Source organism: Helianthus annuus, chromosome 10 (assembly GCF_002127325.2).
Source record: "Helianthus annuus cultivar XRQ/B chromosome 10, HanXRQr2.0-SUNRISE, whole genome shotgun sequence".
In the NCBI taxonomy this organism is placed as follows: domain Eukaryota; kingdom Viridiplantae; phylum Streptophyta; class Magnoliopsida; order Asterales; family Asteraceae; genus Helianthus; species Helianthus annuus.
Window position 1 is genome coordinate 178,496,996 of NC_035442.2, and position 26,599 is coordinate 178,523,594.

At 34.9% G+C, this 26,599-nt stretch overlaps 2 protein-coding genes and 1 pseudogene across 3 annotated transcripts; all 3 read right to left on the bottom strand.

The window, feature by feature from the left end:
• Window positions 1-317: 317 nt before the first annotated feature.
• LOC110886871 lies at window positions 318-5,743 on the bottom strand. Of its 2 annotated transcripts, none has more exons than XM_022134737.2 (2): window positions 5,180-5,743; window positions 318-638 (listed from the first exon to the last, which is right to left on the bottom strand). In XM_022134737.2, the coding sequence occupies exon 1, from the start codon at window positions 5,660-5,662 to the stop codon at window positions 5,183-5,185; it is 480 nt and encodes a 159-aa protein (XP_021990429.1). In that variant the 5' UTR covers window positions 5,663-5,743; the 3' UTR covers window positions 318-638; window positions 5,180-5,182. The 2 variants fall into 2 exon arrangements, with proteins under 2 accessions (XP_021990429.1, XP_021990428.1); XM_022134736.2 differs by having other exon boundaries at window positions 320-620; window positions 5,180-5,742.
• Window positions 5,744-7,631: 1,888 nt separating this feature from the next.
• On the bottom strand, window positions 7,632-9,164 carry LOC110883712 (annotated as a pseudogene).
• A 6,447-nt stretch (window positions 9,165-15,611) lies between these two features.
• Window positions 15,612-19,168, bottom strand: LOC110886872 (protein SODIUM POTASSIUM ROOT DEFECTIVE 2). The gene is made up of 3 exons (XM_022134738.2): window positions 18,663-19,168; window positions 17,647-17,722; window positions 15,612-16,158 (listed from the first exon to the last, which is right to left on the bottom strand). Exons 1-3 carry the CDS (start codon window positions 18,861-18,863, stop codon window positions 16,028-16,030), a joined length of 408 nt encoding a protein of 135 aa, XP_021990430.1. The 5' UTR covers window positions 18,864-19,168; the 3' UTR covers window positions 15,612-16,027.
• Between the last annotated feature and the right edge of the window lie 7,431 nt (window positions 19,169-26,599).

The following is a 26,599-nucleotide window of genomic DNA, read 5'->3' on the forward strand; positions in this document are numbered from 1 at the left end:
GTTATGCCACGTCAACTCCCCTCTTAAACTCCCCTCACACCTCTTTGATGGCATCACTCCACTCACACAATTATTTTTTTATAAAAAGATAAGAAAAAAATATGATTGGTGGAAAAAGAATGGACCCACATTAACAACCAATCACCCCCTCTCTCTCCTCTCTCTCACGCGGTGAACTCTCCCCGACCCCCCTCCCCGAATTCAGTCCCCGCCTTGATGGCGCCGGTGTTCCCGAGCGGGGACTTGGGCCACCGCACCCACTCCCCGCGAGTGCCCCGATCACCCTAATATTTACACACCTAGACTGGACAGAGAAGTATAAAACTAATATTTGCACACTTAGACTGGAATCATAATAACAACATAAACATATACAACGTAGTCACATAATGAAATACATGTTACTTGGTTCCAAAGGCCTAAAAGTATCCAGAAAGTATTCTTAAAATCATCCTTTTAGCACTAAAAGAACATAATATAAGGGTTGTAGGCATTGGTTTTTCCACTATAAGTTAACTGCTGATTAATGCTCCATATATGGCTTTAAACTGCAGGATACTTCCTACTGCGAATTTTTGATAAAATAACTTAATCCACAGGAGCAGCAGTTCACTTAAGGCCTGCAAGTATAATACAAACTTCGAAAATAATCAAGGGAAAGTTTGACGGATATGGTTACTGTAAATGTGTAAAGAAAGATATAATCTTGTGAGATCAGACACTATAATCAAAATAACTAGAATACCGGCTTAACGTCACACATCAAAGTTAAAAAGTCATATGCAATATCCAAAGAATTAAAGTGAGACGCAACGTAAACAAGAAGTCAAGGGTCTCTAGTAGGGCCGTTCAAATTGCTCGCCGCTCGTCGCTCGTTCGGAAGTTGCTCGGAAAATGCTCGTTCGATTCAACGCTCGGTTGTAAACGAGCCGCTCTGATCGTTTCGGTTTGTAAACGAGCCAAGCATGAGCAAAGGTCCGCTCGGCTCGGTTCGGCTCGAATTATTATTTTTAATTAGTATATATACATATACACTTACATATATAATAAACATGTATATACACACATATATATATACACACACCTAAATATATACACACATTACACATACATTATACTTAAATATAAATTAAATTTAGAGTTTTATATGTACCACTCTATTAGATTTTGGTCCACTATATACAAATTTACAACTATATCTATACGTACTAGCCCAACCACGCCGATAAAAAATTAATATCAAATCTAAAAGTTAAACCATTAACCGTTAAACGATAATCTGCTTATCGCCTCAATGTTTCATGTCATTACCCTAAGTCGATCGTCTCCTGCTCTCAACGTAATTGTTCGTGCAATATAATCATCGGCTCGTCGGCCACAACATTGTTATTCATAAGAAAAAAATTATGCCATGTAATGTGCATGTTTTTTATGACATAAAAACTTGCTACCCAACATTGTCACTATCACTCTCAAAAAATTGGGCGACACGGTTGTCCAAATCGCTCGAACTTCGCTCGGCGCTCGCTCGGAATTTTTACCGCTCGAAAAATGCTCGCTTGATTTGAGGCTCGGTTCTAAATGAGTCGCTTCGCTCGGTTCGGTTTGTAAACGAGCCAAGCACGAGCAAAGGTCCGCTCGGGTCGGCTCGGCTCGTGAACAGCCCTAGTCTCTAGCAGCGGAGGTGTGCGTGAAGGCTACATGACCAATACAAGTTGTGTGTGTTTCAGATTGTCCCGCTGCATAGCAGATACTGGTGGGTCGTCGTGACTTTACTGGTGACAGGTTCTCATGATTATCGGAAAAAAGTGAAGGGGTATGCTTCTTTTTCTTTAAAGCTCCCAATAAGAATATAACTAGACATTAGTGTATCATAATTTACACACAATAAGAGGGTGTTTGGGGTTGAGTTTTGAAAATAGATTATGCGTTTTGAATAATCAGAATCAGATAATTAACTAGATAATTAACTGTAACAAAACGTGATGTTGAAAGATAGTGTTTGGATTTGATTATGTTGCTTGATATGACAATAATCAGATAATCAACTATTTGAGTGTTTGGCAAATATATATTTAAAAAAATAAACAATTGAAAATCCTTTTCTAAACGCAAATAATCAATTTTTGGAAAACTGCGTTTTGTTGCAGTAGAGGGGAGGGGGAAGCTGCTTTTGGAAAACTGCGTTTTGTAACTTTCTAAACGCAAATAATCAATTTTTTAATTTTTTTACCCAAACACTCAAAACTGATTATTTACGATTTCAAAAATCAATAATCCAAAAATCTCCTTCAAAACTCAACCCCAAACACCCTCTAAGAATATAAACAAAATTGTTGAAACTAACGACATACGATAATTTATATCAGTGCTATGCAACCACAATGAATGAGTTCTTATCAATTCAAATTAGGGATGAGCTTGGTACTAACCAGTACCGAAAATCCTCAAAAACGGTACTAGTACCGAAAATACCCGGTACAGTACTGGTATTTAAAGGTACCAAACCGGTTCCGAAAATAGTTCGATTCGGGAAAAACGGTACCGGTACCCGGTACCATTTGCTCATCCCTACTTAAAAAAACAACATTTTAAATGCACAACTCGTCACACATGTGACATAAACATGATAAAATAAACCTTAAGTAAAAACTATTCATGGGTATTTGCTTGGTTTAAAAAAGCGCGCCTTAAGCGCCTAGGCGCAAGGCGACCCAAGGCGCCAACCAAATCGCCTTAAGTGACACAAGGCGCACGATGTACAAAAAACGCAGGTGAGGCGCGCTTTTTAGCCTAAAAATTGACCTGAGGCGCAGGTGAGGCGCGCGCCTTATGTACATGGTGTGTTTCTGTGCTGCTGAGTGTTGTACAATAGGCTTTTTAGGCTGTACATTTATGTTTTTTTCATGCTAAAGCATATATAAAGCTTAATTATAGCTAAATCATAGGTATTGGATGCTAAAAACTTAAAGGATATATAAAATAAATTATATAATCACTTTGCGGTTTGCGTACGAAAAGCTCACCGCTTTTGCGCTTCGCTTTTAAAAAAATCGGTTTTAGACCTCATCGCTTCTGTGCGCTTACCGCTTTTTTAAACCAAGGGTATTTGGATGTGCATTTCCAAAGTTACTAATGTGAGTTGAATAACCATATCACACTTTATGTAACTTCACATTTGTCTTAGTAACCAATGAACCAGTTACCATTTTGGGTGGTGGTCCATTGGCAAAGGCAAAGCCTTTAAACACCTGGTGTTGGGAGGGGGAGGTCTTGGGTTCAAGTCCCATAGACGACAGGGATTAAAAGAAATTTATCGTTAAAAAAAACAATGAACCAGCTTTTTTAATAAAACTCTTTACCTAATTATCCTAAGGACCAGTCTCCTAGAAAATCATAAATCACAACCACTTTATCCTAAAAGCCCTAAACTTTGACCTTAAACAATATACATATAACTTCTAAACTTGGGCTAAAATATATATTGCATCTATAATTGATAAGTCAATTATTCATAATATATTACCAAGCCCAAATGCCCAATAGTTCATACTACATATTTCTAACTTCTAACATAACTTACATTGCTACTAGTAACCAGCCTAACTTAAATTTTGGTCTTTTGACATATTGATAGTTAATTAATTTTTGTATATAATATTTTTAACGTTAAAGAAATTAGTTTGTACTAGTTTTAAAAATAGAAGTAAAATACTTTGTTGTTTAGAGTGAAATTGAATTAAACCGGATCTATTCAAATTCGATTACGAATTCAGGTATAAAAAAATGGCAAACTAGATTTAAATAATCCCAACTCAATTATTTTACGATAATAATCCGAACTGGTCCACTTTTGGCCGATAATAGTCCGCCGTTAAAAATAAGCTTAACGGGGTTAAGTTTTTTTCCAAATTACTAACCGATGTTTTAGGGATTTTGATCAGAACGAGGATACGAGTCAATTTATGTAAATCTTACCTCGAAACATAGTTGTCAATAGCGGCTATAGCGACCGCTATAGCGCGCTATGTAGCGAGGCGACCAAGTGTCGCTATATGGGTCATAGCGACCAATAGCGTGAATAGCAACAGTTAGGTTTTTTTTATGTAAATAGCAATTAGATATAGCTATAAAATAGCTGGATTATAGGTTTTTTTTTAAATATACATGTAAAATAGCATATATACCAAGGTATTTTGATATAATATACATATAAAAAATTTCAGAATTCTTTTTCTAGTGTATCGCTATTTATAAAATAGCGGTCGCTATTAGCTATGTAGCATATAGGTCCCTTGTCGCTATTTGTCGCTATTCGCTATTAACAACTATGCCTCGAAACGGTGCTCCAAACGGCTTGATTTTTGTTAATTGGAAGTTTAAACACCCGAATTGAAGCACCGTTTTCGTCATTTGGGGCAATATGCCGAGGTAAATTTTACATCAATCAACTCATATCCTCGTTCTAATCAAAAGCCCTAAAACATCGTTTGGTAATTCGGAAAAAAACTTAACTCCGTTAAGCTATTTTAAACACAGACTATTATCAACCAAAAGTGGACCAGTTCGGATTATTATCGGCGAATAACCGAATTGTGATTATTATCGGACAAATTGATTGTCAAAATCAACTTTATGAGATCATTGTATACTATTAACTCATGACAGCAAAAGTCTTGCCCCATACATCAATCATATAACAAAAAGGACCACCAAAAATATTAATATTCAACTGAGTAAAATTCACGGATAGTCCCTGTGGTTTGGTGAAATTTCACCTTTAGTCCTCAACTTTTCAAAATTACACTCTTAGTCCCTGTGGTTTGACAAGTTGTTACTCGAAGAGTCCCCAAAGCGGATGAAGGTTACTCGGATAGTCCCTGTGGTTTGACAAGTTGTTACTCGGATAGTCCTTGTCATTTCACACCCACTTAACCAGAAAACTAGCCTCCATCCGCTTTGGGGACTATCCGAGTAACAACTTGTCAAACCACAGGGACTAAGTGTGTAATTTTGAAAAGTTAGGGACTAAAGGTGAAATTTCACCAAACCACATGGACTATCCGTGCATTTTACTCTATTCAACTAACCCAAATCCAAATCAAACTAAAATCATCAACAAAAACTTCAATTTGCATGATATCAAAACAATTCAGCACAAACATATATATATATATACCTTTCAAGAAGACGAGTGTTTTTTACCCTCACACTGAGGACTCTCATCAAAATTCTTAACCGGATACTTAGCAGTCACCATCCCAACTTCAAACACAAGATCATCACCGTTAATTTTAATTCCAGTAATCCCCCACCACTGGAAAAAAGCCCTAACCCTAATCCCCTTAAGTTCCGCGATCCGATTCTCAACGATCTTGCCGGTGACTTTCTTCGAATAGGTGGCGAGGTAGTTGTCAGGGGGGAGGATGAGGCGGCAGGGGGTTCCGAGGTCGACGGAGAACTCGCCGGTGGTGGTGTTGAGGTTGTAGGTGAAGACGCCGGTGGGGAGAAGACCGATTGGGAAGCCGTGGTGGGTGAGGACGGAGTGAGCGGTGGTGGTGGTTAGTGAGGGGGATTTGGTGGGGTTAGGGTTAGGGTTTGAAGAAGATGTTATGGAGATGAGGAGGGTGAGGAAGGTGAAGAAGAAGGTGGTTTTGGCCATGGTGATTTAGAGAGAGAGAGAGAGAGAGAGAGAGAGGATATTTTGAGGAGGTTTGGGATGATGAAATAGTAGGGTGTTGGACAGTTGGAGTCTTGTAGATGATTTATGTGTTGATGTTTGCAAGCTTTGACCAAACTTCTGTTGACTAAAAATGGTTACGGATTAAGGGGTGTTTGGGGTTGAGTTTTGAAAATAGATTATGCGTTTTGAATAATCAGAATCAGATAATTAGCTGTAACAAAACGTGCTGCAGAAAGAAAGTGTTTGGATTTGATTATGTTGTTTGATATCACAATAATCAGATAATCAACATTGTTTGGATTTGATTATATTTGATATCACAATAATCAGATAATCAACTATTTGAGTGTTTGGCAAGTATATATATTTCAAAAAAATAAATAAGTGAAAACGTAAAAAATCAGTTTTTGGATAATCACGTTTTCCTGCAGCAAGGGGTGACCTACTTATGGATTATCACGTTTTGAACTCTACAAAACGTAAAAAATCACTTTTTATTAATTTTTTACCAAACACTCAAAATAGATTTTTTGTGATTTCAAAACACAATAATCAAATAATCAGGTTGAAAACGCAATCCCAAACACCCCCTAAAACTGGTTATTGATTTCTTTTTATAATTTCTGTTGGACACTGGATATTTCTATAATTTCTTTTTAATGAAATTATAAAAATGGTTATTGATTAAAACTATTTTTTGATGAAAACCGTTCTTAGATTTTGCCATTTTGTTTATGGTTTTATAGCCTAGTGGCCTCTTGGGGTGGGATAAGACTTTAAGACCTGGGTTTGATTCCCACAAGGAAGGTTTTTCTATATTTATTGGATTTTCTCCTGAATTGGTGTATAGGCATTATGCCTAGTGGAGATGTATATGATCAGGTGGTTCCGCTGGTGGCACGATGATACTCCAATTGTCCGTCAGTGATCCAAATTTGCCGTTCAAAAAAAAAGATTTGGCCATTTTATGTGTCTTTGAAGTGACGTATCATGCATGAGATGCGTCTTTGGAAATATATTTCACTGATACCGAATAAAAAATAGACACGTGGCGTTTTCATAACTTGCAAGTGGGTCCCAGACGCATGAGGTCCCCGACGCATCAAGCACCGGAAGCTTTCGTAATTGCCGGAAACTATGGAGGTTCGCCGGAAATTTTCAAAACAGGAAGTGTGATGTTGATGGGGGATTATTGAGAAAAAATGGGTTTTCTGAAGTTGATGTTGATGTTGATGTCGGAAACTATGGAGGTTCACCGGCTACGATGTGAGATTGTTGAGAAAGATTGAGTTTTTTTTAGTTGTTTAAGTTTCCCGAAAACTATGGAGGTTTGCGGAGACGATGTGGGAATGTTGAGAAAGATTGAGTTTTTTTGGAGTTGTTTAAGTTTGAAATCTCGCCGGAAACTATGGAGGTTCATTGGTGACGTCTGAAAACTCGTCGAAGACGTCTGAAGGACGCATGAGTGGCCAAAGACGCATCCCATGCATGATGCGTCGCTCCAAGGACGCATTAGATGGCCAAATCTGAAAATGGTTTTGGTCAATGACCATTTTTGTAATTTCCCCTTATTTTTTTTAAATAGCGAATTTCTTTTAGTCTATGTTGTTTGTGGAGCTTGAACCTAAGGCCTGCCCTCTCAAACCCAATTGTTTAAAGGTTTTGCCTTTATCAGGAAAGGTCGGACATTCGAGATCATCCCGACAAATGGATCATCTTTCCGCTTGAAGAACAGAACGTTGTGACCTGCTCTATCTATCCTGAAGAAAACCCACTTGCTCAACTAAGAACAAAAATTGTTGAAATCGAGACTCCAACTCATAACTATTTGAAAAGTTATATGACTACCACTTAACTTGAAGGTTTGGTGGTGTTTGCAACTTTTAAGAGATATACATAGTTTTAAATAACATATGAAAAAGTTATGTAAAGTATTTAAAGAGAAAAATGTCCGGATAGTCCCTGCGGTTTCACATTTTTTCACCTATAGTCCCCAACTTTCTAAAACTACCTGAATAGTCCCCAACTTTTCATTTTTTGTTCCCGGATAGTCCCTGGGTCTAACTTCAGTTTGTTTTCTCTGTTAAGTGGGTGTGAAATGACAAAAATACCCTTTCCTTTAAAAGGCCAAACCACAGGGACTATCCGGGCATCTTCTACATTTTTAGAGAAAAACCCCACCACCACATTTTCCGGCGAACTTTTCCGGCGAAATTAATTTCCGGCGACTTTAAATCTTGAACGCGAGTTATTCCGGCACCGCCGCCTTTCCGCATGATGGTCGTTGTTATCGTAATAACATGTTATCGTAACGCAAATTGTTGCCGGAATCAACAACTCCGGCGTTAGGTTGAAACAGTACGAAATCCAAGGACACATCCTTAGGGTTTCGCTCGAACACGAAGAACGGATACGCGTTTATTAAAAACGGCGAACACGTTTTCGCCAGAGAAAATCCAAAACAGGAGACATTACTCCGTTTAAATCCGTCCGGAACGTTCCAGAAGACGGAGGATATGACGTTTCCATGACGGAAAGTGAGTGTGTTGTTGCAACGGTTATCTTCTGGTCTAGGTTAAACTTAACCAGAGCAGAATGAATGTTCTCCATCGCCGGAAGTAAGCAGCCGGAAAGTGACGTGTCATTTGACGTCAGCATTTCGTTTCCGATGGCAACGGAGGTGATTTTAGTCGCCGGAAGATAGGGTTTAACGTTGCATTGGATCCAGTTTTCAGCAGCGGATGGATCTTGTAGTTTTGTAAGGTATTCGTTGCCGATGACGAGGGTGAAAGCGATGCCAGTTTTGGCGAATGCTTTGAGGACGGTAGGGTTTGCATCGTAGAGTTTGAGTTTGTTTGCACCGGTGGATTTGACTAAGGGGACTGCTTGCTGTGGTGAGGGGAGGTTGTTGGCGATTTGGCCGTAGTTGATGCCGATTGCGGTTGCGAAGAGTGGTGAGATGGTGAGGAGGAGGAGGGCGGAGATGTGGAGGAGAAGGGTGGTGAAATGGTGGTGTTGTTCCATGAGTGATAAGTTTAGATAAGTTGAGTGTCACCGACTGGAAGTGAAAGTGATGATGGACCAGTTGAGTGTCACCAGTTTTTTTTATTCCCTTTGAGTTCGTTGTTCTCCTTTCATTCTACCACTGGTTCACTTATTTAAACCACTATTTGATTTAAAAGAACCATGATGCTGAAGATTTACAAATGTTTGAAATCGAAGTCTGACAAATGTTAGTTTCCAAGTTCCAACCATCATGCGGAAAGGCGGCGGTGCCGGAATAATTCGCGTTCAAGATTTAAAGTCGCCGGAAATTAATTTCGCCGGAAAAGTTCGCCGGAAAGTGTGGTGGTGGAGTTTTTCTCTAAAAATGTAGAAGATGCCCGGATAGTCCCTGTGGTTTGGCCTTTTAAAGGAAAGGGTATTTTTGTCATTTCACACCCACTTAACAGAGAAAACAAACTGAAGTTAGACCCAGGGACTATCCGGGAACAAAAAATGAAAAGTTGGGGACCATTCAAGTAGTTTTAGAAAGTTGGGGACTATAGGTGAAAAAATGCGAAACCACAGGGACTATCCGGGCATTTTTCTCGTATTTAAATATTCTTGTAAATATCTAATAAAAGACCTAGCTTTAGGACGTGATTATAATAGTTATATTAGTTCTAAGATTACAAAGCTAATGACATAGGCTTAAGTTTTTATTTTATTTGTGGGAGTCCACCAAGGTGTTAGCAAGCTGTAAATCGTTAAATCCAATTCTTTCGTTATAAAAAAAAAAAAAGAAAAACTAAATCAAACCGGATTCATTGATTATGTTAGTTATAACTAGGGGAGGCGATTCTTAATACGACTCACCAACCCGACTCATACCCAATGCGAACAGGTTTGGGTCGACTAAACGACCTGTTTAAAATATGGGTCAAGGTCAGGTTAACCCATATAAAAATGGGTTGACATTGACCCTTTTAACTATTTACAAAAAAAAAATTTATATTTTTGTTTTTGTTTTCCGTTTATATTTTACATGGTTGGTTATAATAATTTTAAGGGTGGAGGGAGTGGTCACTATTTGGTAAGTGTTTAACTTATTTTCTAACCAATAATGTCATGTCATTTCAAGTCTTCACTTCACTCCCCATTTTGCACTCAATCACTAGCAATTGTCAAACACATGAAGAGTGGGAAACAACTTTAAAAAAAATGTGATTGGTTGAAAAGGGTTAGGGCCCACCATTAACCCTCTCTCTCCCACCTCTCTCTTCTTCACCGAGTCGGTGAATACTCACCGCCCACACCACCTCTCTGCTCTTCCCCGATCACCGAACAACCACCGGCAGCATGATACCCGCTCGGTGAACCCCTCCCCGCACAAAGTTACCGCACCCACTCCCTCCACCCTTATATTATGTTTTTTGTCACACTAATTCTCATCACTAAACATGTTATCGATAACCCGCTTAAACCCCAACAACTCGTTTATAAATCGTCAACATGTATGACTCGTTTAAAAATACGGGTTTAATGAGTCGGGTTCGGGTTGACCCGAATCTATATGTGTCAGGTTAGGGTTGAAATCTTTGATCCGAATAATACTATAGGTCGAGTTTGGGTTGAACATTTCAACCCACCAACCCGCAACATTTCAACCCGTCAACCCATCAACCTGACACGATTCACAACCCTAGTTATAACTAGTTCATTGTTTTGTTAATTTGTGTAAGGTGGACTCTTAAGCTTTGGTTAAAAGGCCATGGTTTACATTATTTTAGAGTAGAAATCTTTTTCAGCAAGTTGCGTATGGTCAATGTGATGGGTTAAAAGTTACCATTGACTACACATATGTTCAAAGTTCAAATTGTTTTTTGTAACCGTAATATATTTGGTTATTTTGATTTTTTTAACAACGACCGACCCAAACCGAGCTGGCGAACAAAACAACAAGACTATATAATTACAAACCTACGCCAATTGATCCAAGACATCTCCCTATATTTCGATCTATTAGAATACCAAAGAAATCCCAAAGGCTTGACTTCGCTGATAATGTTCTCTACTTTACCGGCCTATTGTTGAATTTGAAGTTGTTTCTAGCCTTCCAAATACTCAAGCACCCGATGATCACAATACCTTGAATAACTTCCTTTTTCAGTTCGAGGCCCTCAACAAATAACGTAGATCAAGAATGTCTTTCATAGAGAAGACAAAGATGTTAGGAATTTTGCACCAGATACTAACATGCTGCCAAAGCGTAGTAGCACCAGTAGGGATACTATCCAATTCCTCACGCCACCCAAAGATGTTGCATTTAGCAGGGACCCATTTACACCAGTTCATAACAACCCATTGCTCACATCCGACCCAAAACTCAGTAACCTTTTAATCGATCCGACCGAATACTCCGGCGACGACCCGACAATCCAACTCCACTGGTCATCGGTGTCCGAGAGATGAATATACCCCAGTAAAATGCTCAGCTGCTGGAATTCGTTGCCTTCCTCAGCCGAAACCAGCTGACGTTTCCATTGCCAAACCATCGTTTGGTGAATCCCTTGCCCCCTGATACGTTCTTTAACCTTGCACTTCTTAGTTGTTTCCAGCCTAAATAAGCTCGGAAATCTATGTCGAAGCGGTTCATTCACAATCCATGGATCGAGCCAAAACGTCACATCCTCACCTGTTTCCGACCATTCCTTTAAAACAATTCCTAAGCGGGACCCCATCGATAAGCATGTGTGTAAACACTTTAGCGATGTTGCTCCAAATCCCACTAAGCGTTTTTTTGAACGGGATACACTCCCACCCCACCCTACTAAAGTGAAGCGAATCTACAATTCTCTTCCATAAATTGTCACCTTCGTTTTATAACGCCACCCCATTTTAATTAACAGAAAGTTTTTTTTTTCTTTTTTTTTAATTCATGTAAAATGATTATTATACCCTTTTAATTTTAAATAAAAAGACTAAAATTTTATCTTTAATTTTAAACTCTAAATAAAATGATTATTGTATCTCTTATTTGTCGCCCTGTTCCACATCAGCTGAAACAATACGCATAATTTCAAGTTGAAATTTTATCTTTTTTTTAAAGGTGTGAATTATTCGCAAATGTCAGGAGGTCTAGCATACGATGTATTAATCGGGTCCGCTAGAGAGCCCCTCGCACAAATAGATCCCCACTTTAAACCCCTCAATTGGAAACCCCTATCAACCAGACTCGAACTTAAGACCTACAGGGGAAAACTCATCCGGGCCTACCATAGGTGGAACTTAAATACCCGTGATTTACTTTAGTCGTTTTAATATATAGAGTAGGATTATGCACATGATTTAATCTATTTACATTGTAGTTGTTCACTGTTTATAATATTACACTTTTTTGCTTGTAAAACGAAGACTTTCTACATCCAGTACATTAGGCCAAGGGCTGAGCTTCTTGCGGGCCAGGGGTGTCCCGCCCCCACTTGATTTCTCGCTTGGTAGTTTAATATTACTGAAAATTTTTAAATTTTTGTTTGGATTTTGAGAGTCCGCTCCCTCCTGAGTTTTTGTTCAAGCTTCGCTACTACACTCTAGGCAATAAGACAAAGGTCGTTCAAATGTCAAATTCCAGTTTTTTAGGCCTTCAGTTAGATTTGTCAACTTAACATCGATTTGGTTTTTAACTAATTATATTGATTAAATCACCCCTTTTAGCTATTTATATATTTGATTACTGTCATATAATGGCTATTAAAAGTATGATTCTAGCAACTTACGAAGCTACAAATTTATATTTTGGTTTGGGCCCAAAACAGGCCGAGCGGCCCCAGAGTTTGTGATATAACATAACAAAATTATGACACAATGCTTGCTAATTGGGATCCGAGTTCTCAGTAATGGATCCAAGATTCCAAGTCCACTTGAATTATTTGTAGAACCACGATTTTTTTAACATATGACGGGGTTCGAACTTCGAACCCTTAACCTCAAGGGGGGCAACACTTTAACTCTAATGGCTTTCCCATTTAGACCCAACCCCCAACCACCACAAAAAGTTAGACAGGGATCCCAATATGTTTGTTATTGTTTAGACACTCGGTCTATAAGAGGACACTGAGTCGTCCTGATTACCCGTAGCATTTTCATGTTTAATGATTTTGGGGTATGGCATCTCCGTTTTCTCTGGATCCCCGATTGCACCTTTTTTCTTCTTGCATCTCTCCCCAAGCCGATGAACATCCCTATTTTCAAACAGTCCCCCCCCCCCCCAATAGAATTACCACCACCTCCTCACAAAAACACCTCCATCTCATCTCCCGATTTCTCCATTTTCCCAGATGACTCTGTGACCCCGGATAGTATAATGGGAGGGATGGGTGAGAAGTTTATAGTATTTAGTGAATACAACTTACCTTTAGAGTGAGACGAGGCTAATGACATGGGGGCAGAACCAGAGGAGGGTCAAGAGGGTCTACTGACCCCGATCATAGGAATTTGCTAGAATTTATATTTATATATGTATAAAATATAAAATTGTTTAGAATAAAATGATTTGAACTCTCTAATTGTAGCTGGTAAAGAAGAGACTCGGAAAGTCTTATGATGACCTACTCCAGATTCCGCCACAAGCGAATGATGTGTGTGTGTTTATAACTTTCAAAGTGAGATCTACTTGTGAAAATGTGTGTTAACACCCTCCTACATAATTGGTATAGAAGAAATCGTAAAAAAAGGTGCTCATTAACTTAACATCGAACCACAGGTTTTAGGTTTGGTCGATTGATGTGTTTACATTGTTGATCTTGAATAGATAGTTTTGTTTTGTTTTCTTTAGCTCGTTACATTTGCAATAAACAATTAAAATTTTGTGTGTAGAAATGGCAGATTTTTTTTTATTTTGTTTTCTTATTATTTATTTAACTAAATTCTAAATGTAAAAATAAAATACTACATAAAAATAAAATCGTACATAAAGCAAATAAATATTTAACACAACGTGTCAGGTACAAATGTTTAAAAGTTAAGTCATCCCAGTGTTTGATTTTGTTTAATCATTATAAAAGGCTTTCACTATTCTCACACCCATAAATCTTATTTTTACATCTCTTTTCTCTCTATATATATATATATCTATGTATGTATAGAGGGAGATAGAAGAGGAGGGAGGGGGTGTGAATATTAACTACCTTAAATGACTGATTAGTTAATACTTTGAATTTGCCTCTTAAAAATAGAAATGCTTTTGTTTCATTTGACTCTTAAAAAAAACATAGCAATATTCATATAACAAAAAAAATTTAATTAGGAAAAAAAACTCCATATGATTTTTGTTGATACAGATTATAGAGAACCTGGATCATTATTAGCCGTTCAACCCATGACATTATAGTCTAGTGGTATCTTGGGGTTGGGATAAAGCTTATGACCAGTAGGTCATGGGTTCGATTCCCACAAAGGGGGTTTTTCCCAGATTTATTGGGTTTCCTCCTGAATTGGTGTATAGGCATTATTGCCTACTAGAGATGGATATGATCGGGTGGTTCTGCTGGTGACACGATGATACTTCCGTTGACCGTCAGTGATCCAAATTTACCGTTCAAAAAAAAAAATATTAGCCGTTCAACTTGAACACTTGAGACATTGGTGGTCTTGTGGGAATTGGTGATGCGAACGGAATCACATGTGAGAATCAGTACGTTGTTGATCTCATTAAGCGTACATGAATGGTGCTTACGCTTGTATATATGAATAATAATGAGCTTTGGAGTGGGTATTAATGTCGCCTGTTAAGATTATGACACATTTCTCATGATAATATAATGAGGAGCGGTATGATTAAATTATATTAGGGATGCATGGGAGAAATCATGATCCTATAGCCAAATCTTATCTACCCGATTATGTAAGATTTAAGTAACCTTGGGTGATGGGTATGCTTTTTTTAATGTCATTGAGTACCCGAACCTTGTAGACAATTTTTTTGACATCAAGAGCATCACCATCCATTTGAAAAAGCGCCTAACCCATGAGGCAATGAGAGAGAAAAGGGGTTGAAGCAATTCGTTGCTTGTACCTTGGCATAGGGTTAAACTATGACTTGTTAGCTAAATGTGTTGTGAGTTAGACTCGAATCTAACACGAACTAGCAAATTCCATATTAGGGTTTATTGTGCTTTTATATAGCAAAAATCACACCCTTAATTCAAGTCGGAGTATTTTCCTAAAATCCTTCTTAAAATCCTAAATACAACTTCGATAACAATGATATATTAAAGTTTTAATTATAGTTTTTGATTTTTTAAAACGATATTTGAACCTAGGTAGATAAGAGGTTTTTGAAAAAGCAATCTAATTGAATTAAAGAAACATATATTCAACTTATTATTCTATTTCAGTTTTGTGAGTGTTTTGAAATAGTGATTCACAACAAATTAATAATGTGGGTATATAATTATACTGTCATACATGACGTGTTATTTGTATTTTTTTTTTGGTCCTGTGTGATATGACAATTGACATGCCAATTAAGTGAAATAACTAACATTACATATAAGACTGTCTTACGTCAAGGGTGGATAGATGCTCCATGTTAGCCCCTTGTCGTGATAATCGGCCAAAAACCCATTGCCTTACTCCTCTTCTCCATAGCCACTCACCCCCCTCTAATCTCTCATTCCTACACGCATTTCCAAGGCCTCTCTTTGTCACATTTGCTTGTTGTTTTCTTTCGTCCACCGCACTCCATGAGTGCTTAATACAACACGTCAGAGATAATCTAAGATACATAAGATGATGAAATAGGCATAACCTGCTCTCAAACCTATACATTTATTATCTTAGGAGTTGAACTTGAACCCTCAACCTTCGTGGAAGAGACACCTTTTCATAGCACCTTGATATAACTAGACTATAAACCCTTTCGTATTTAAGCTACTTATTAGTATATTATCAAAAGTTGAATTACATATATATTATCATAATTTCGAGTCCACAATCCTTGATCTAGGATGTTCAAAATCACCAAATTACATATAAGCGAAACTTGTTGTACGATTACATATTGTAAAATAGCATACCTAATTCATCAGGAAACATAAATATACAACTTCTATACTTGTTTTCTTATAAATCCAAAAACTATTAACTAGCATATAAGTTTGAGCCTTTTTAATATGGGCTTGAAACAAGTGAAGTCCACATCATATATAGGGCTTGCAATGTATCAGACTACTTCTTGGGTACATTATACAAATAATGTTAAGCCCAACTAGGAAATGTCTCAAACCATATTATTTTGGATTTTATATAGATATATTTAAAAATAAACAGCCGCTACTTTCGGTGACAATAATATATCCAAATTTATGAGATTGGTTCAGTCCAAAGCTGTGCATTTTTGACCTTTGAAACACTCTCCAACACCTCAAATGGAACAATGTCTCCCATTACAATCACCATCTTGGTTTCCAAGTCCACTTGGTAGGATGTAACTCCTGTTTTTTTGTTACCAATTATTAAAAACTACATTATTCTTATTGGGATAATAAATCAACATAAATAATTACATAAAAAACAAAAAAAAATTATTATATTATATGAAGGCAAAAGATCAAATACAAATAATCTTAACATACTAAACATACAAATTGAAGGAAAACCCAAAAAGACAAGGTGACATTTTTTAATTACCACCAACTATCAAAGTTACAACCAAAAATACCTAAAAAAACACAATTTTTTTTTAACATTTTTTATTAAAAAATCGCTACATTTCGTTAGCAAAAAAAAAAAAAAAAAAAAATTGGCTGCTATTAAAAGTAGCGATTTTTTAATAAAAAATGTTAAAAAACTAAAATAAAATAATTTGTGTGTTTTTTTTTTTATTTTTTTAGATTTTTTTAGGTTTTTTTTTTTTTTGGGGGGGGGGGTTTAGTTTTTAGCATTTTAGCTTGGGTGGGAGGGGGGTTAGGTTTTTTTTAGGTTTTTGGGGGTGTGGGGGGGGGGTAGGTTTTTTTAGGTTTTTAGGGGTGGGGTGGGGGGTAGGTTTTTTTTAGATTTTTGGGGGGTGGGGGGTTTAGGTTTTTTTTGGGGTGGGGGGAGTGATTAGGTTTTTTTAGGTATATTTGTAGAGTAACTTTGATAGTTATTGATAATTACAAAAATGTCACCTTGTCTTTTTTAGTTTTCCTTCAATTTTGTATGTTTAGTATGTTAAGATTATTTGTACAAGAACTTTACCCATTATATGAAAGAAACTATAAACATCTTGGATATTGGTTTCTTGTTATTTGTTAAGAGCATTAAAATAGAAAAGATAAAGAAGATGGATAGAATATGATGATTGCTTTTTGTTTTTTGGTTTTTTTTATATTTCTACTTTTATCCAATCTAACTAGTGACATTAGGGATGTTTGGATTAACCTTTGAAAATTTGATGAGTTCAATTTCAATAAGTTTATTAACTTGAGCTTTACGAGATTAAATACATTATAAGCTGAAAATTAATTTTATTATTATTCTTTTGAAATTCTGATATGCCTGAAAATATGGGATGTTTGTATTAACTTATAATATTTAGGGTTTTTAAGTTTATTGAATATTCTGAGTTTAATTTTGATAACTTTATCACTTTATCGACTTGAGCTTAAGAGATACGTTATATCTTATAATATGTAAATTAAGTTTATTTTTTCTAAATTCTGATAAGCCTGAAAACTTATCCAAACACCCATTTTTAATTACAAATTTTGATCGCTGACGGACACTGGAGTATTATCGCGTCACCAGTGGAACCACCCGGTCATATCCATTTAATACTAACTTTTTTGTGATAAATTTCCGGTCTTATTCTCACCAATTTCAATTTTGGTTTACAATCAACTTATATTTTTATTTTTTTTTAATCTTGGTTTAAAGATAATTTAATTATTTTATTAAATAATATATTATTTAAATAAAAAATACATGATTTGAAATTGTACCTTCCATCTTGGCGATGTGTCTTTGAACCTTCCTTGCACAACCATTGCAATGCATGGAGACCCTTAACACGACCATCTGTACACGATCCAAGATAAGAGGAAATATAATTTAACGCAAGACCATTGCAAAAGTATGTATATCCCATAACCAACCCATGATATAGAATCAAAATTTTTCATTTTAACTTTTATAATGTATTTGACAAAATTACAAGAAAACGACAACGTTGCATAACCTTATTTGATAAAAAAAAGTTTACAGCCCGAGGGTCATTGATGGATCCCTTAGACATAGGGCTACAAACGAACCAAACGTTCGGCGAACAGTTCGTGAACCGTTCAACGGGAAGTTCGTTTGTGTTTGTTCGTTTATTAAACAAACGAACACGAACAAGAAATTTCGTTCGTTTAGTTAAATGAACAAACATGAACAAGGGCCGCATTCGTTCAATGTATGTTCGTTAACGTGTTCGATAGTTTATTAGTGTTTTTAGTTTATATATTTTTATTTAAATACTTCAAAATTTCGACAAGTAAAATATTTAATAAGTGTCGGTGTAGTATATATTATGTTCAAAATGTTTATTTGTGTTCGTTTGTTTCCATTTGTGTTCATAAACATTAGTTTGTGCTCATTTGTGTTGATCAACGTTCGTTTTCCTTCGTTGCCTAAAATTAACAAAAAACACAAACGAACATGAACAAGTCCATTTCCTTAACAAACGAACACGGACAGAAAATCTCGTTCGGTAAGCGTTCATAAATAATTCGTGAACACATATATTTCTTAAGAAACGAACACGAACAAGTCTTGTTCATCTCGTTCGATTCGTTTGCAGACTTACCCTTTTGGTAGTTTTACGACCGGAGGGTCAATAGAGCCCTTAACACCCCCCCCCCCCCCAAAGTTGAGGCAATGACATCATGTGAAAAAAGAGCTTTTGAATGCAACAAATCCTACATGTTATGTGCAAAGAAGATATTGTTTATAATAATTCTGAAGTTGAGAAGATAACCTTTGGCTTTAGAAAGAAGGCAAGTGTTTGAGGTTTATCTGATGCATCTTTGGACTGATCCACAAGTGGTTCTCTCTCAAACTCATAGTCATCTTGGATTTCAAAGTTGTTAGTGCAACAAAGACAAGAACTTGCACCACCATTTGTTAGACAAAAACTGTCTAGAAACTTGCCAAAACTCATCATCTTCTTCTTCCCCATTTTGGTTCTTTTAACCAAGAAAACCAATATGAAAAGACAAGATCTAAAGTGAATATATATATAAAGATTTATATGATCAACCCAAGAAAGTGTGGGAAAAAACGGGTCAAGACCCGAATTTCTAGGGGAAGATTAAGTGTGTTTGAAAAAGGGTGTTTGTATAAAATATGATGGATTAAGAAGAGTGTGTGTGTATATATATTTATATTGTGGTGTGATGAGGTAGAAAAGACAAGTGAGAGAGCATCTAGTTTCATGTGGTTATGGGCTATATAATTGGAGAAAGAATTTATAATGTTGCATATCTCACATGACCAAGTTGTAAAGAAAACCAAAGAGACAAGTGCCACAGCCTAGCTGCCTTCATAAAAACATGTGGAAATGTCTCTTCATGACTTGTTTCTTATATTTAAGTTATGGCCCATAAAAATCATATCTCAACTTAGAATGCTATAATAATTTGATTTAGGAAATATACTTAAGCTAAAGAAATCTAAGTTAATAACTTAAAGTGAGTTTAGTTATAAAAAAAGCTAGGATTTTATATTTAATCTACGTTAAGAACTTAAAGTGAGTTTAGTTATAAAAAAGCTCGGATTTTATAAAGGATTTTATATTTTTCATATAAATTCATTACTAAATTTTAAAATCATCAAAGCATCGTTTCTCAAACTTTAACTTTTTATCTATAGGTTTTTTAGACTCACTAAGAGATTTTTTAATCCCTTCTTCTCCTCCTCCTTCATCACCTATGCCGTTACTGTCTTCATTATTACCACCGCCTATATCACTCGTGTAGTTGTAATTGTTGATTATTGCCGCTACCACTATTGCAATTGTCGTTCAACATCGTGCTATAATCGATGTATATTTTTTGTATTTATGATTTTCTTACATTGAACATATTTTAAGATTTTAATAAGTCTGTTAATGGAAAAAGAAATTTTATTTTATAGATAAACAAACAGACAAACGTACCCAACAAAGTCACTCATTAAATAAGGTTTGGGATGACAAGATGAGAGCAAACCTTGTTTTTCTCATATAAAATAAAAATACTGCTCTCTATTTTTATAGATAAAAAACTAAAAAGAAAAATTTCTACAATCACACTCACCTAAAGATTACTTTTCATTTGTCATTTCTACAACCTTTAAGCTACTTTTGATTTTCAGATTTTTAACTCATTTCTTGTGTTTAAATATTGCAAAGAGTGCTTACTTTTTGGACGTGTTATGGAAACCGCTTGAAATGATATATTGAATTAAAAGATTAAGGTTGTAGACTTGTAGATTAAATTTGAATTACATAAAGTTTCAGAAAACGAAGGTGGTGGTAGTGTCGACTATGGTGATCAGGGCCGTCTTCGAAAATCATAAAAAAAAAAAGGCCCTGTGCGAGATACAAAATTTGGGCCCTATTCGAAAAGCTCCATTTAATATAAACTCATCAATCACTAAAATTTATGTGGATGTAATTTAAATAGTTATTTTTAGCTAAGTTTATGAAGTAATTTATGAATTAAAGGGAAAAATGCAGTTGCCAAAACCAGAATTTGAACTCGTATCTTTTTGTTGTCTAAGCAAGACAGTAACCAGTAGTACAAGGGCTCCTTTATGTTATCTCTCGATTCAGTGCATATATATTCTATCTTATACAACGTAAATTCTATACTTGATTTGGGCCCTTGGAGGGTTTGAGCCTTGTGTTGTCGCCCAACCTGCACCCCTTACGGGCCGACCCTAGTGTTGATGATGGCCGTGTCAGCGGATACTGGTAGGTGGCACCGTGGCGGAGCATATAGCGGCGATGGGTGATGCAAATCCGTTCAGATTTTTCTAAGTTAAGAAGTTTAGTAAATATAATATTTGATCAATTTTTACAGTTTTGAGTAGCACAAAGTCCAACATCTTTAACAAACAAATACTATTCATATAAATTCATTTGTTCAATAATCGGTCATAAAAACTCCTTGTTCAATAATAGGATATGCTTGTAAAGTGTAGTCTCAATGACAATCTTTAAATTGACGTGTGAAAGTAACAATACTTTCCTTATTAATCTAAATGATAATGAAGATAGATTTTTTTTCTATATATTACATTTGTCTTACAAGATCGTGTTGTATATTCTAACTAGTATGATACTCGTGCTCCATAGTGGGGGTGCGTGTTTATAAACAAAATATAAATTAGAAACGTAGATGCAATGTTAAAAATAACGTTAAACTGCGAAAAAAGCAACGTTTCCAAATCTAAAAGCACGTTGTGGCGAGTTAAACATCAAATCATTAGTACAAACACAGTAAAAAATTTACAAAGAATTGCGCGATAGACATAGAATCGTTAGTACAGACACAGTAAAAAAAATTCAAAAAAAAAAGTGCTAAAACCTTTACGTACCCACATCTCGTGTTGTAGCGAAGACATTGAACCGTCAAGGAGAAATGTCAAATATGTATACAACTTTAACGACGTGTACATATATGTACATTAACATACGAACTTCGTTTTAAACGAAAGTTACATCAAAACGTAGATAAAAGTAACCAGACATTCGAAATTTTACAAAATATCAAAATTTAAATTTAAAATTTAAATTTAAAAGCAAAAACAAAAAGAAAATGAATAGTGATGACTGTGACATTTATCAACTTGTAATCGACCAAATAGAAAAAAAAAATAAATAAATAAAACTTCGAAAAAAGTGTAGGTTATAAATAGGTGTGCAAATGAGCCGAGCTACTCGCGAGCTACAAGAGCTCGGCTAGTCGGCTTGAAAAAAAGCTCGAACGAGCCGAACTTAAACGAGCTCGAGCCCGAGCCTAAAAACAAGCTTGTTTAATAAACGAGCCCGAGCTTCGCTTATCGAGCTCGAGCCGGCTCGCGAGCTTTCTGTTTATATATTTTTATTAATATATTAAACATATATTTATATAATAATAATTACCGTTTATATAAATATAGAAAATAACTAACTTATATGTATAATAATAACTATAATTAACATAAATTAATTAATAAATACTAAACGAGTCGAGTTCGAGTCGAGCTCAAGCTTGAAAAAATATCTTCGAGCCGAGCTCGAGCTTTCATATGTTAAACGAGCTCGAGCTCGAGCCTGGTCGAACTCGTTTCGACTCGTTTGCACCCATAGTTATAAATGGTAGGTTTAATTGAAGTGAAAACGCCATTTTATAAGTTTAAGAGAGACTATAATTGCAATTTTAGCTACATAGCAATCCCATAATAGGTACGAACTTTAGAATTTATTTTATACAAGATGGTTTACCCCTATCATTTGATTTCTTTGTTGTTTTGACATGAAGGTTATTAATTTCTTTGTTGTTTTGACATGAAGGTTATTAAGAAAGATCATCAAAGAAATTTCTTAAACTACGCAATATCGTAAGTCTTGAATATGCCAAATGTAGAGATTAATGGGGTAGATATGTTACGATGATCTTAAATATATTTGTGTGGAGCTTATTTTTTTTTTTTTTAAATTGACATACCAACGTGATTGGTTTCCGAATATAAGAAAAGTATTTTTCTCATTAACTAACATCAATTATTTAAAATTGCCTCTATAGGCCATGAGAGGTCTCATCCACGTCATAAAACTCAACTACATTATATACATTAATCCTTCAATTATTCCTATTTATGTAAGTTTGTTAAAATATTTTTATAATTTGTAAAACATATTGTTGCATTTGACTTGTAATTGTTTAGGCCCAACACGACTTATTTTTTCTTGGCTCAATTTTTACTCCCACTTATGCAAAATTATAAGATGTGTCACCAAAAGACACTAAAAAACAAAGATGTTTACAACAAAGTTTGGTATGTTTGCCTGGATTTAGGCATCAAACACTTTGGAATAACAAGAACAAAAGATAACAAATTCAAATGTAACAGAAAAGAAAAGAAAGTAAAAGACAATGAGTGTGAGTGTTTGGGTAGATGAAGGTTTAGAAGACAGTGAGTGTGTGTTTGGGTTATGGATGACAAAATGATGAAATTGCCCTTGGATTTTTAAGTAAAAATACACCATACCCAAGTCAACTAAAAGTTGGCTAACAGAAAATGTAAGGAGAGATTTGATTGCGTGCAATCAACAACCAGAAGGACTTGATTATTCGTTTTTTTTTCAAATGAAGGTGTTGAAGAAATAAGAACTTGTCATGTGTTTTTAAGATGGTAACGTTTTAAAGATTAGGTATTTTTTTAATGGCGAATTTCTTGATCATGTTATATGTGGTACTTAAACCAAGATCTTAAAATGTGGGTATCTCTAAAGACTTTGTTTTTGCTATGGGTCACCAGCACCATTGGTTAAGATTAGCTATTAAATCACAAGTCAACATTATAAGTATTAAAAACCTTAGGTAATACAGAGTTGAGATCCTGTACAAACAGTGCTAACTGTAAGAACCGTAAGAACAGATCTAAACAATTGATACTTTAAATCAAGGGTTGGGGTTAATTATAAATAAAACCCTAATAATTAAAAATTAGTAGTAACAAGTTAGGGGTAATTTCGTAAAATAGCTAGTCATTTGACTATTTTCAATTAAATACAAATTCTACTAAGGTTTTTTAAATTAAAATAACTTTTATATACTTCATTATTTTTTTTAAAATATATCATAAAACCGATTATTTTTTATCTTTAATATGAGTACCATATTGCTATACCTTTTTTATTTATAAAAGGGACTTTTAAAAAAGTTACCAAAAGTTGTTTTATAATTCTGCTGACAATGTGCTGATTATGTGTTAATTGCAATATAATACAAGCAAACACTAAAAGTAGATATAATCAGCATACCTGATGTGCTAATAATGGAGAACGATTGAAGATGTTGTGCTAATGTCGTTTATGCTGATAATGGAGAACGATTGAGGACGATGTGTTGATAATGGAAAACGATTAAGGACGTTATGCTAATTTATAGTGTTGTGCTGATTATATTTTTGTGTTGGTTCCTACAGGTTGGTTCGATCATAGAAAATTACTAGATCATGGACATCTTAAAAAATTCAAACTTTGATTTGAATTTAACTTGCATGGATTTAGAGTTGTTTTAATAATTATTTTTAATTAGTTATAAATAAATATGGTCAAAAGGTCTAAATTACCCCTAAATTAATTTTTTATTGAGGGACACTTGTCATTTATGTGTTGGTTCTTACAGTTCTTAGAAACATAAATGTTCGTATTTGATCTCATTCCAGGTAATACATATGTGCATAAAGGTAAGGAACTAAACTTACCTTAAATTTCTAAAAATCAACTTATTTTTGTGTAAGAAGTTGAAATTATAAATTGTTTGTTAGCCACTTTTACACACGTTTTCAAAATTCATAGTATTCAAAAAATGAGAATCCATGTGCATGCGTAATATCTCACATTTTGTGTGTTGATTAACCCTAAAATAGTAAAATATCACATTCAACTCGGATGTTTATAAAAGTGGCGGATCTAAAAAATCCTTATAAGGGTAACGTTTCAGAAAAAAGGATAACGAAATAAAAAAAAACGTAAAAAAAGTCAAAAATTTTCTAAAATTTAAACTAACGTGAGACCTACCCCTTATCATAAGGTAGGCCCGCTCCTAGTTTATAACTGGTTAGACTAGATTTATCAACGTGTTATACTCAAGTTATTGTAGTCCAAAGTCAAATGAATTATGTATTTATTGTTCTTGTATCTTGGTTTTACTCAAAATCATTTTGAGTTACAATTAAAGATAGCAAACAAATGTATAAACTGTAAGCTCTATATTACTAAAACATGTTTTTTTATAAACATATATTAGATAAAATGTCTCTTAAAATAAGTTTTTGTCTTTCATTATACAACACAGTGTGAAGTTTCTGTAAAAAAGATTTTTTTTAAAGTATGAGAAGACATAGAAATTGATATGTTGGCCTCATGTTTTGGACTTATGCATGATGTTTTGGATTGTTTTGGAAAGAAAAACACTAAACATAACAATTTAAAACACAATGCAATGTATTATAGGCATGAAATTTAAAATACAACTAAAACACACTGCTTAACACTTAAAACACTATACTTAACGTTCTTGACATGATGTTTTAAGTTTTAAGTCTAAAATCCATTGCATTGTGTCTTAAATTATTATGTTTGACGTTTTCTTGCCAAAACAACCTAAAACATGATGCCTAAGTCCAAAACATGATACTCACATGTCAATTCCTATGTATTCTCACACTTCTTACGAAAAATATCATGTTTACAGGAATATAAACCATACAAGTATACAACACATATCAAACCTTTATTTAAAAAAATCTCACTCCCCCTCCCCACTCTCTCTCCACACACACATATCACTCTTCTCATATGATATGACCCTTGGCAATAAGATATAGTCATGTGTGTACCTTCAAAATTCTCTTTTTATTTAAAACCAAAATCTAAAATTTAAAATAATGTAGTATTATCTTTTATTCCATGATGTATAAACCCAAAATGAGGTGTATGAGTGGTTGAAAGACCCTTGTCATGGCCCTCAATTAAAGCCATGGTACTAGTAAGTTGAAATAGAGTATAGCAGTAGACAAATAATTATTAAAGAACATGAGGTATTGAAGTTTCATTTAAACAATTATTGATGAATTGAAATAGGGTTTGTAGCTTTTTTTTTTCCTTCTGTTTTGTGGGGTCTAACATGCATCATAATTTGGTATATTAGTTGTTGGTCCATGTGCACATGCATTCTATAGTGGTAGAAAGATAGATAACAACAAACCTTGAAAGACAAGCATGTTAAGTGCCACACACACATGATTAAATTATTGCCAAACATATTTAACACAAAATAGTGAATCAACATAAGGGAAATTTGGTCATCCAATGTAGCACTAAGTAAGGAACTAACACAATCCTTTCTGGTACTATTGGTATCTTTTAAGTTTATACACTTAAAACATTTAATGATCATAGAACTTAACTAATTTAATTTGGATAATAAAATGTTCACAAGATAATTGATTCGATTTGATCTATGATTTTACATGTCGTAATAAACGAAATAGAGTCGACCAACTATATTTCGTTTAGTTCGAGCTTTTCTTTAACTACAGGTGTAAATAGTTTGAGCTAAGTCCGATCATAACTAAGCTTGAAGATAACCAAAGTCGGGCCCGCTTAAGTTATATAATCAGTTTCATAAACATAAAATAAAACCGACCATTTTAGAAGTGGTTTCTTTAAATAATCAAGGAGACTTAACCACCCCCTTCAATTGTTAACTATATTATTTAAAAATTTATATAAAAAAATATTGGAACTGAAGATGGCAATATTTTTTAATAAGCTCAAAGTGAATGACTTGTAACAATATATTATTACAGATGATCATAGGAAAAATTGTCGTAATCTATGTTAAATACTTTAACAATAAAAAAGAATGTATTTATTGGCTATTTATCTATTTGTCCTTTATATATTTAACAATAAAAAAGAATGTATTTATTGGCTATTTATCTATTTGTCCTTTAGGGTGTAAGGGGTGCTCACCTAATAGGTGAGTCCCCCCTCTTACACGTAACCAACCAGAATAAGCCACGTCAACTCCCCTCTAACACTCCCCTAATACCCCTTTTTGATGGCGGCACTCCCCTATTAGGGGAGTTGGTTTCGAAAGTTGTGCCATCTCCGAAAGATGGTTTCCACAGTTGTGCCATCTTCGAAAGATGGTT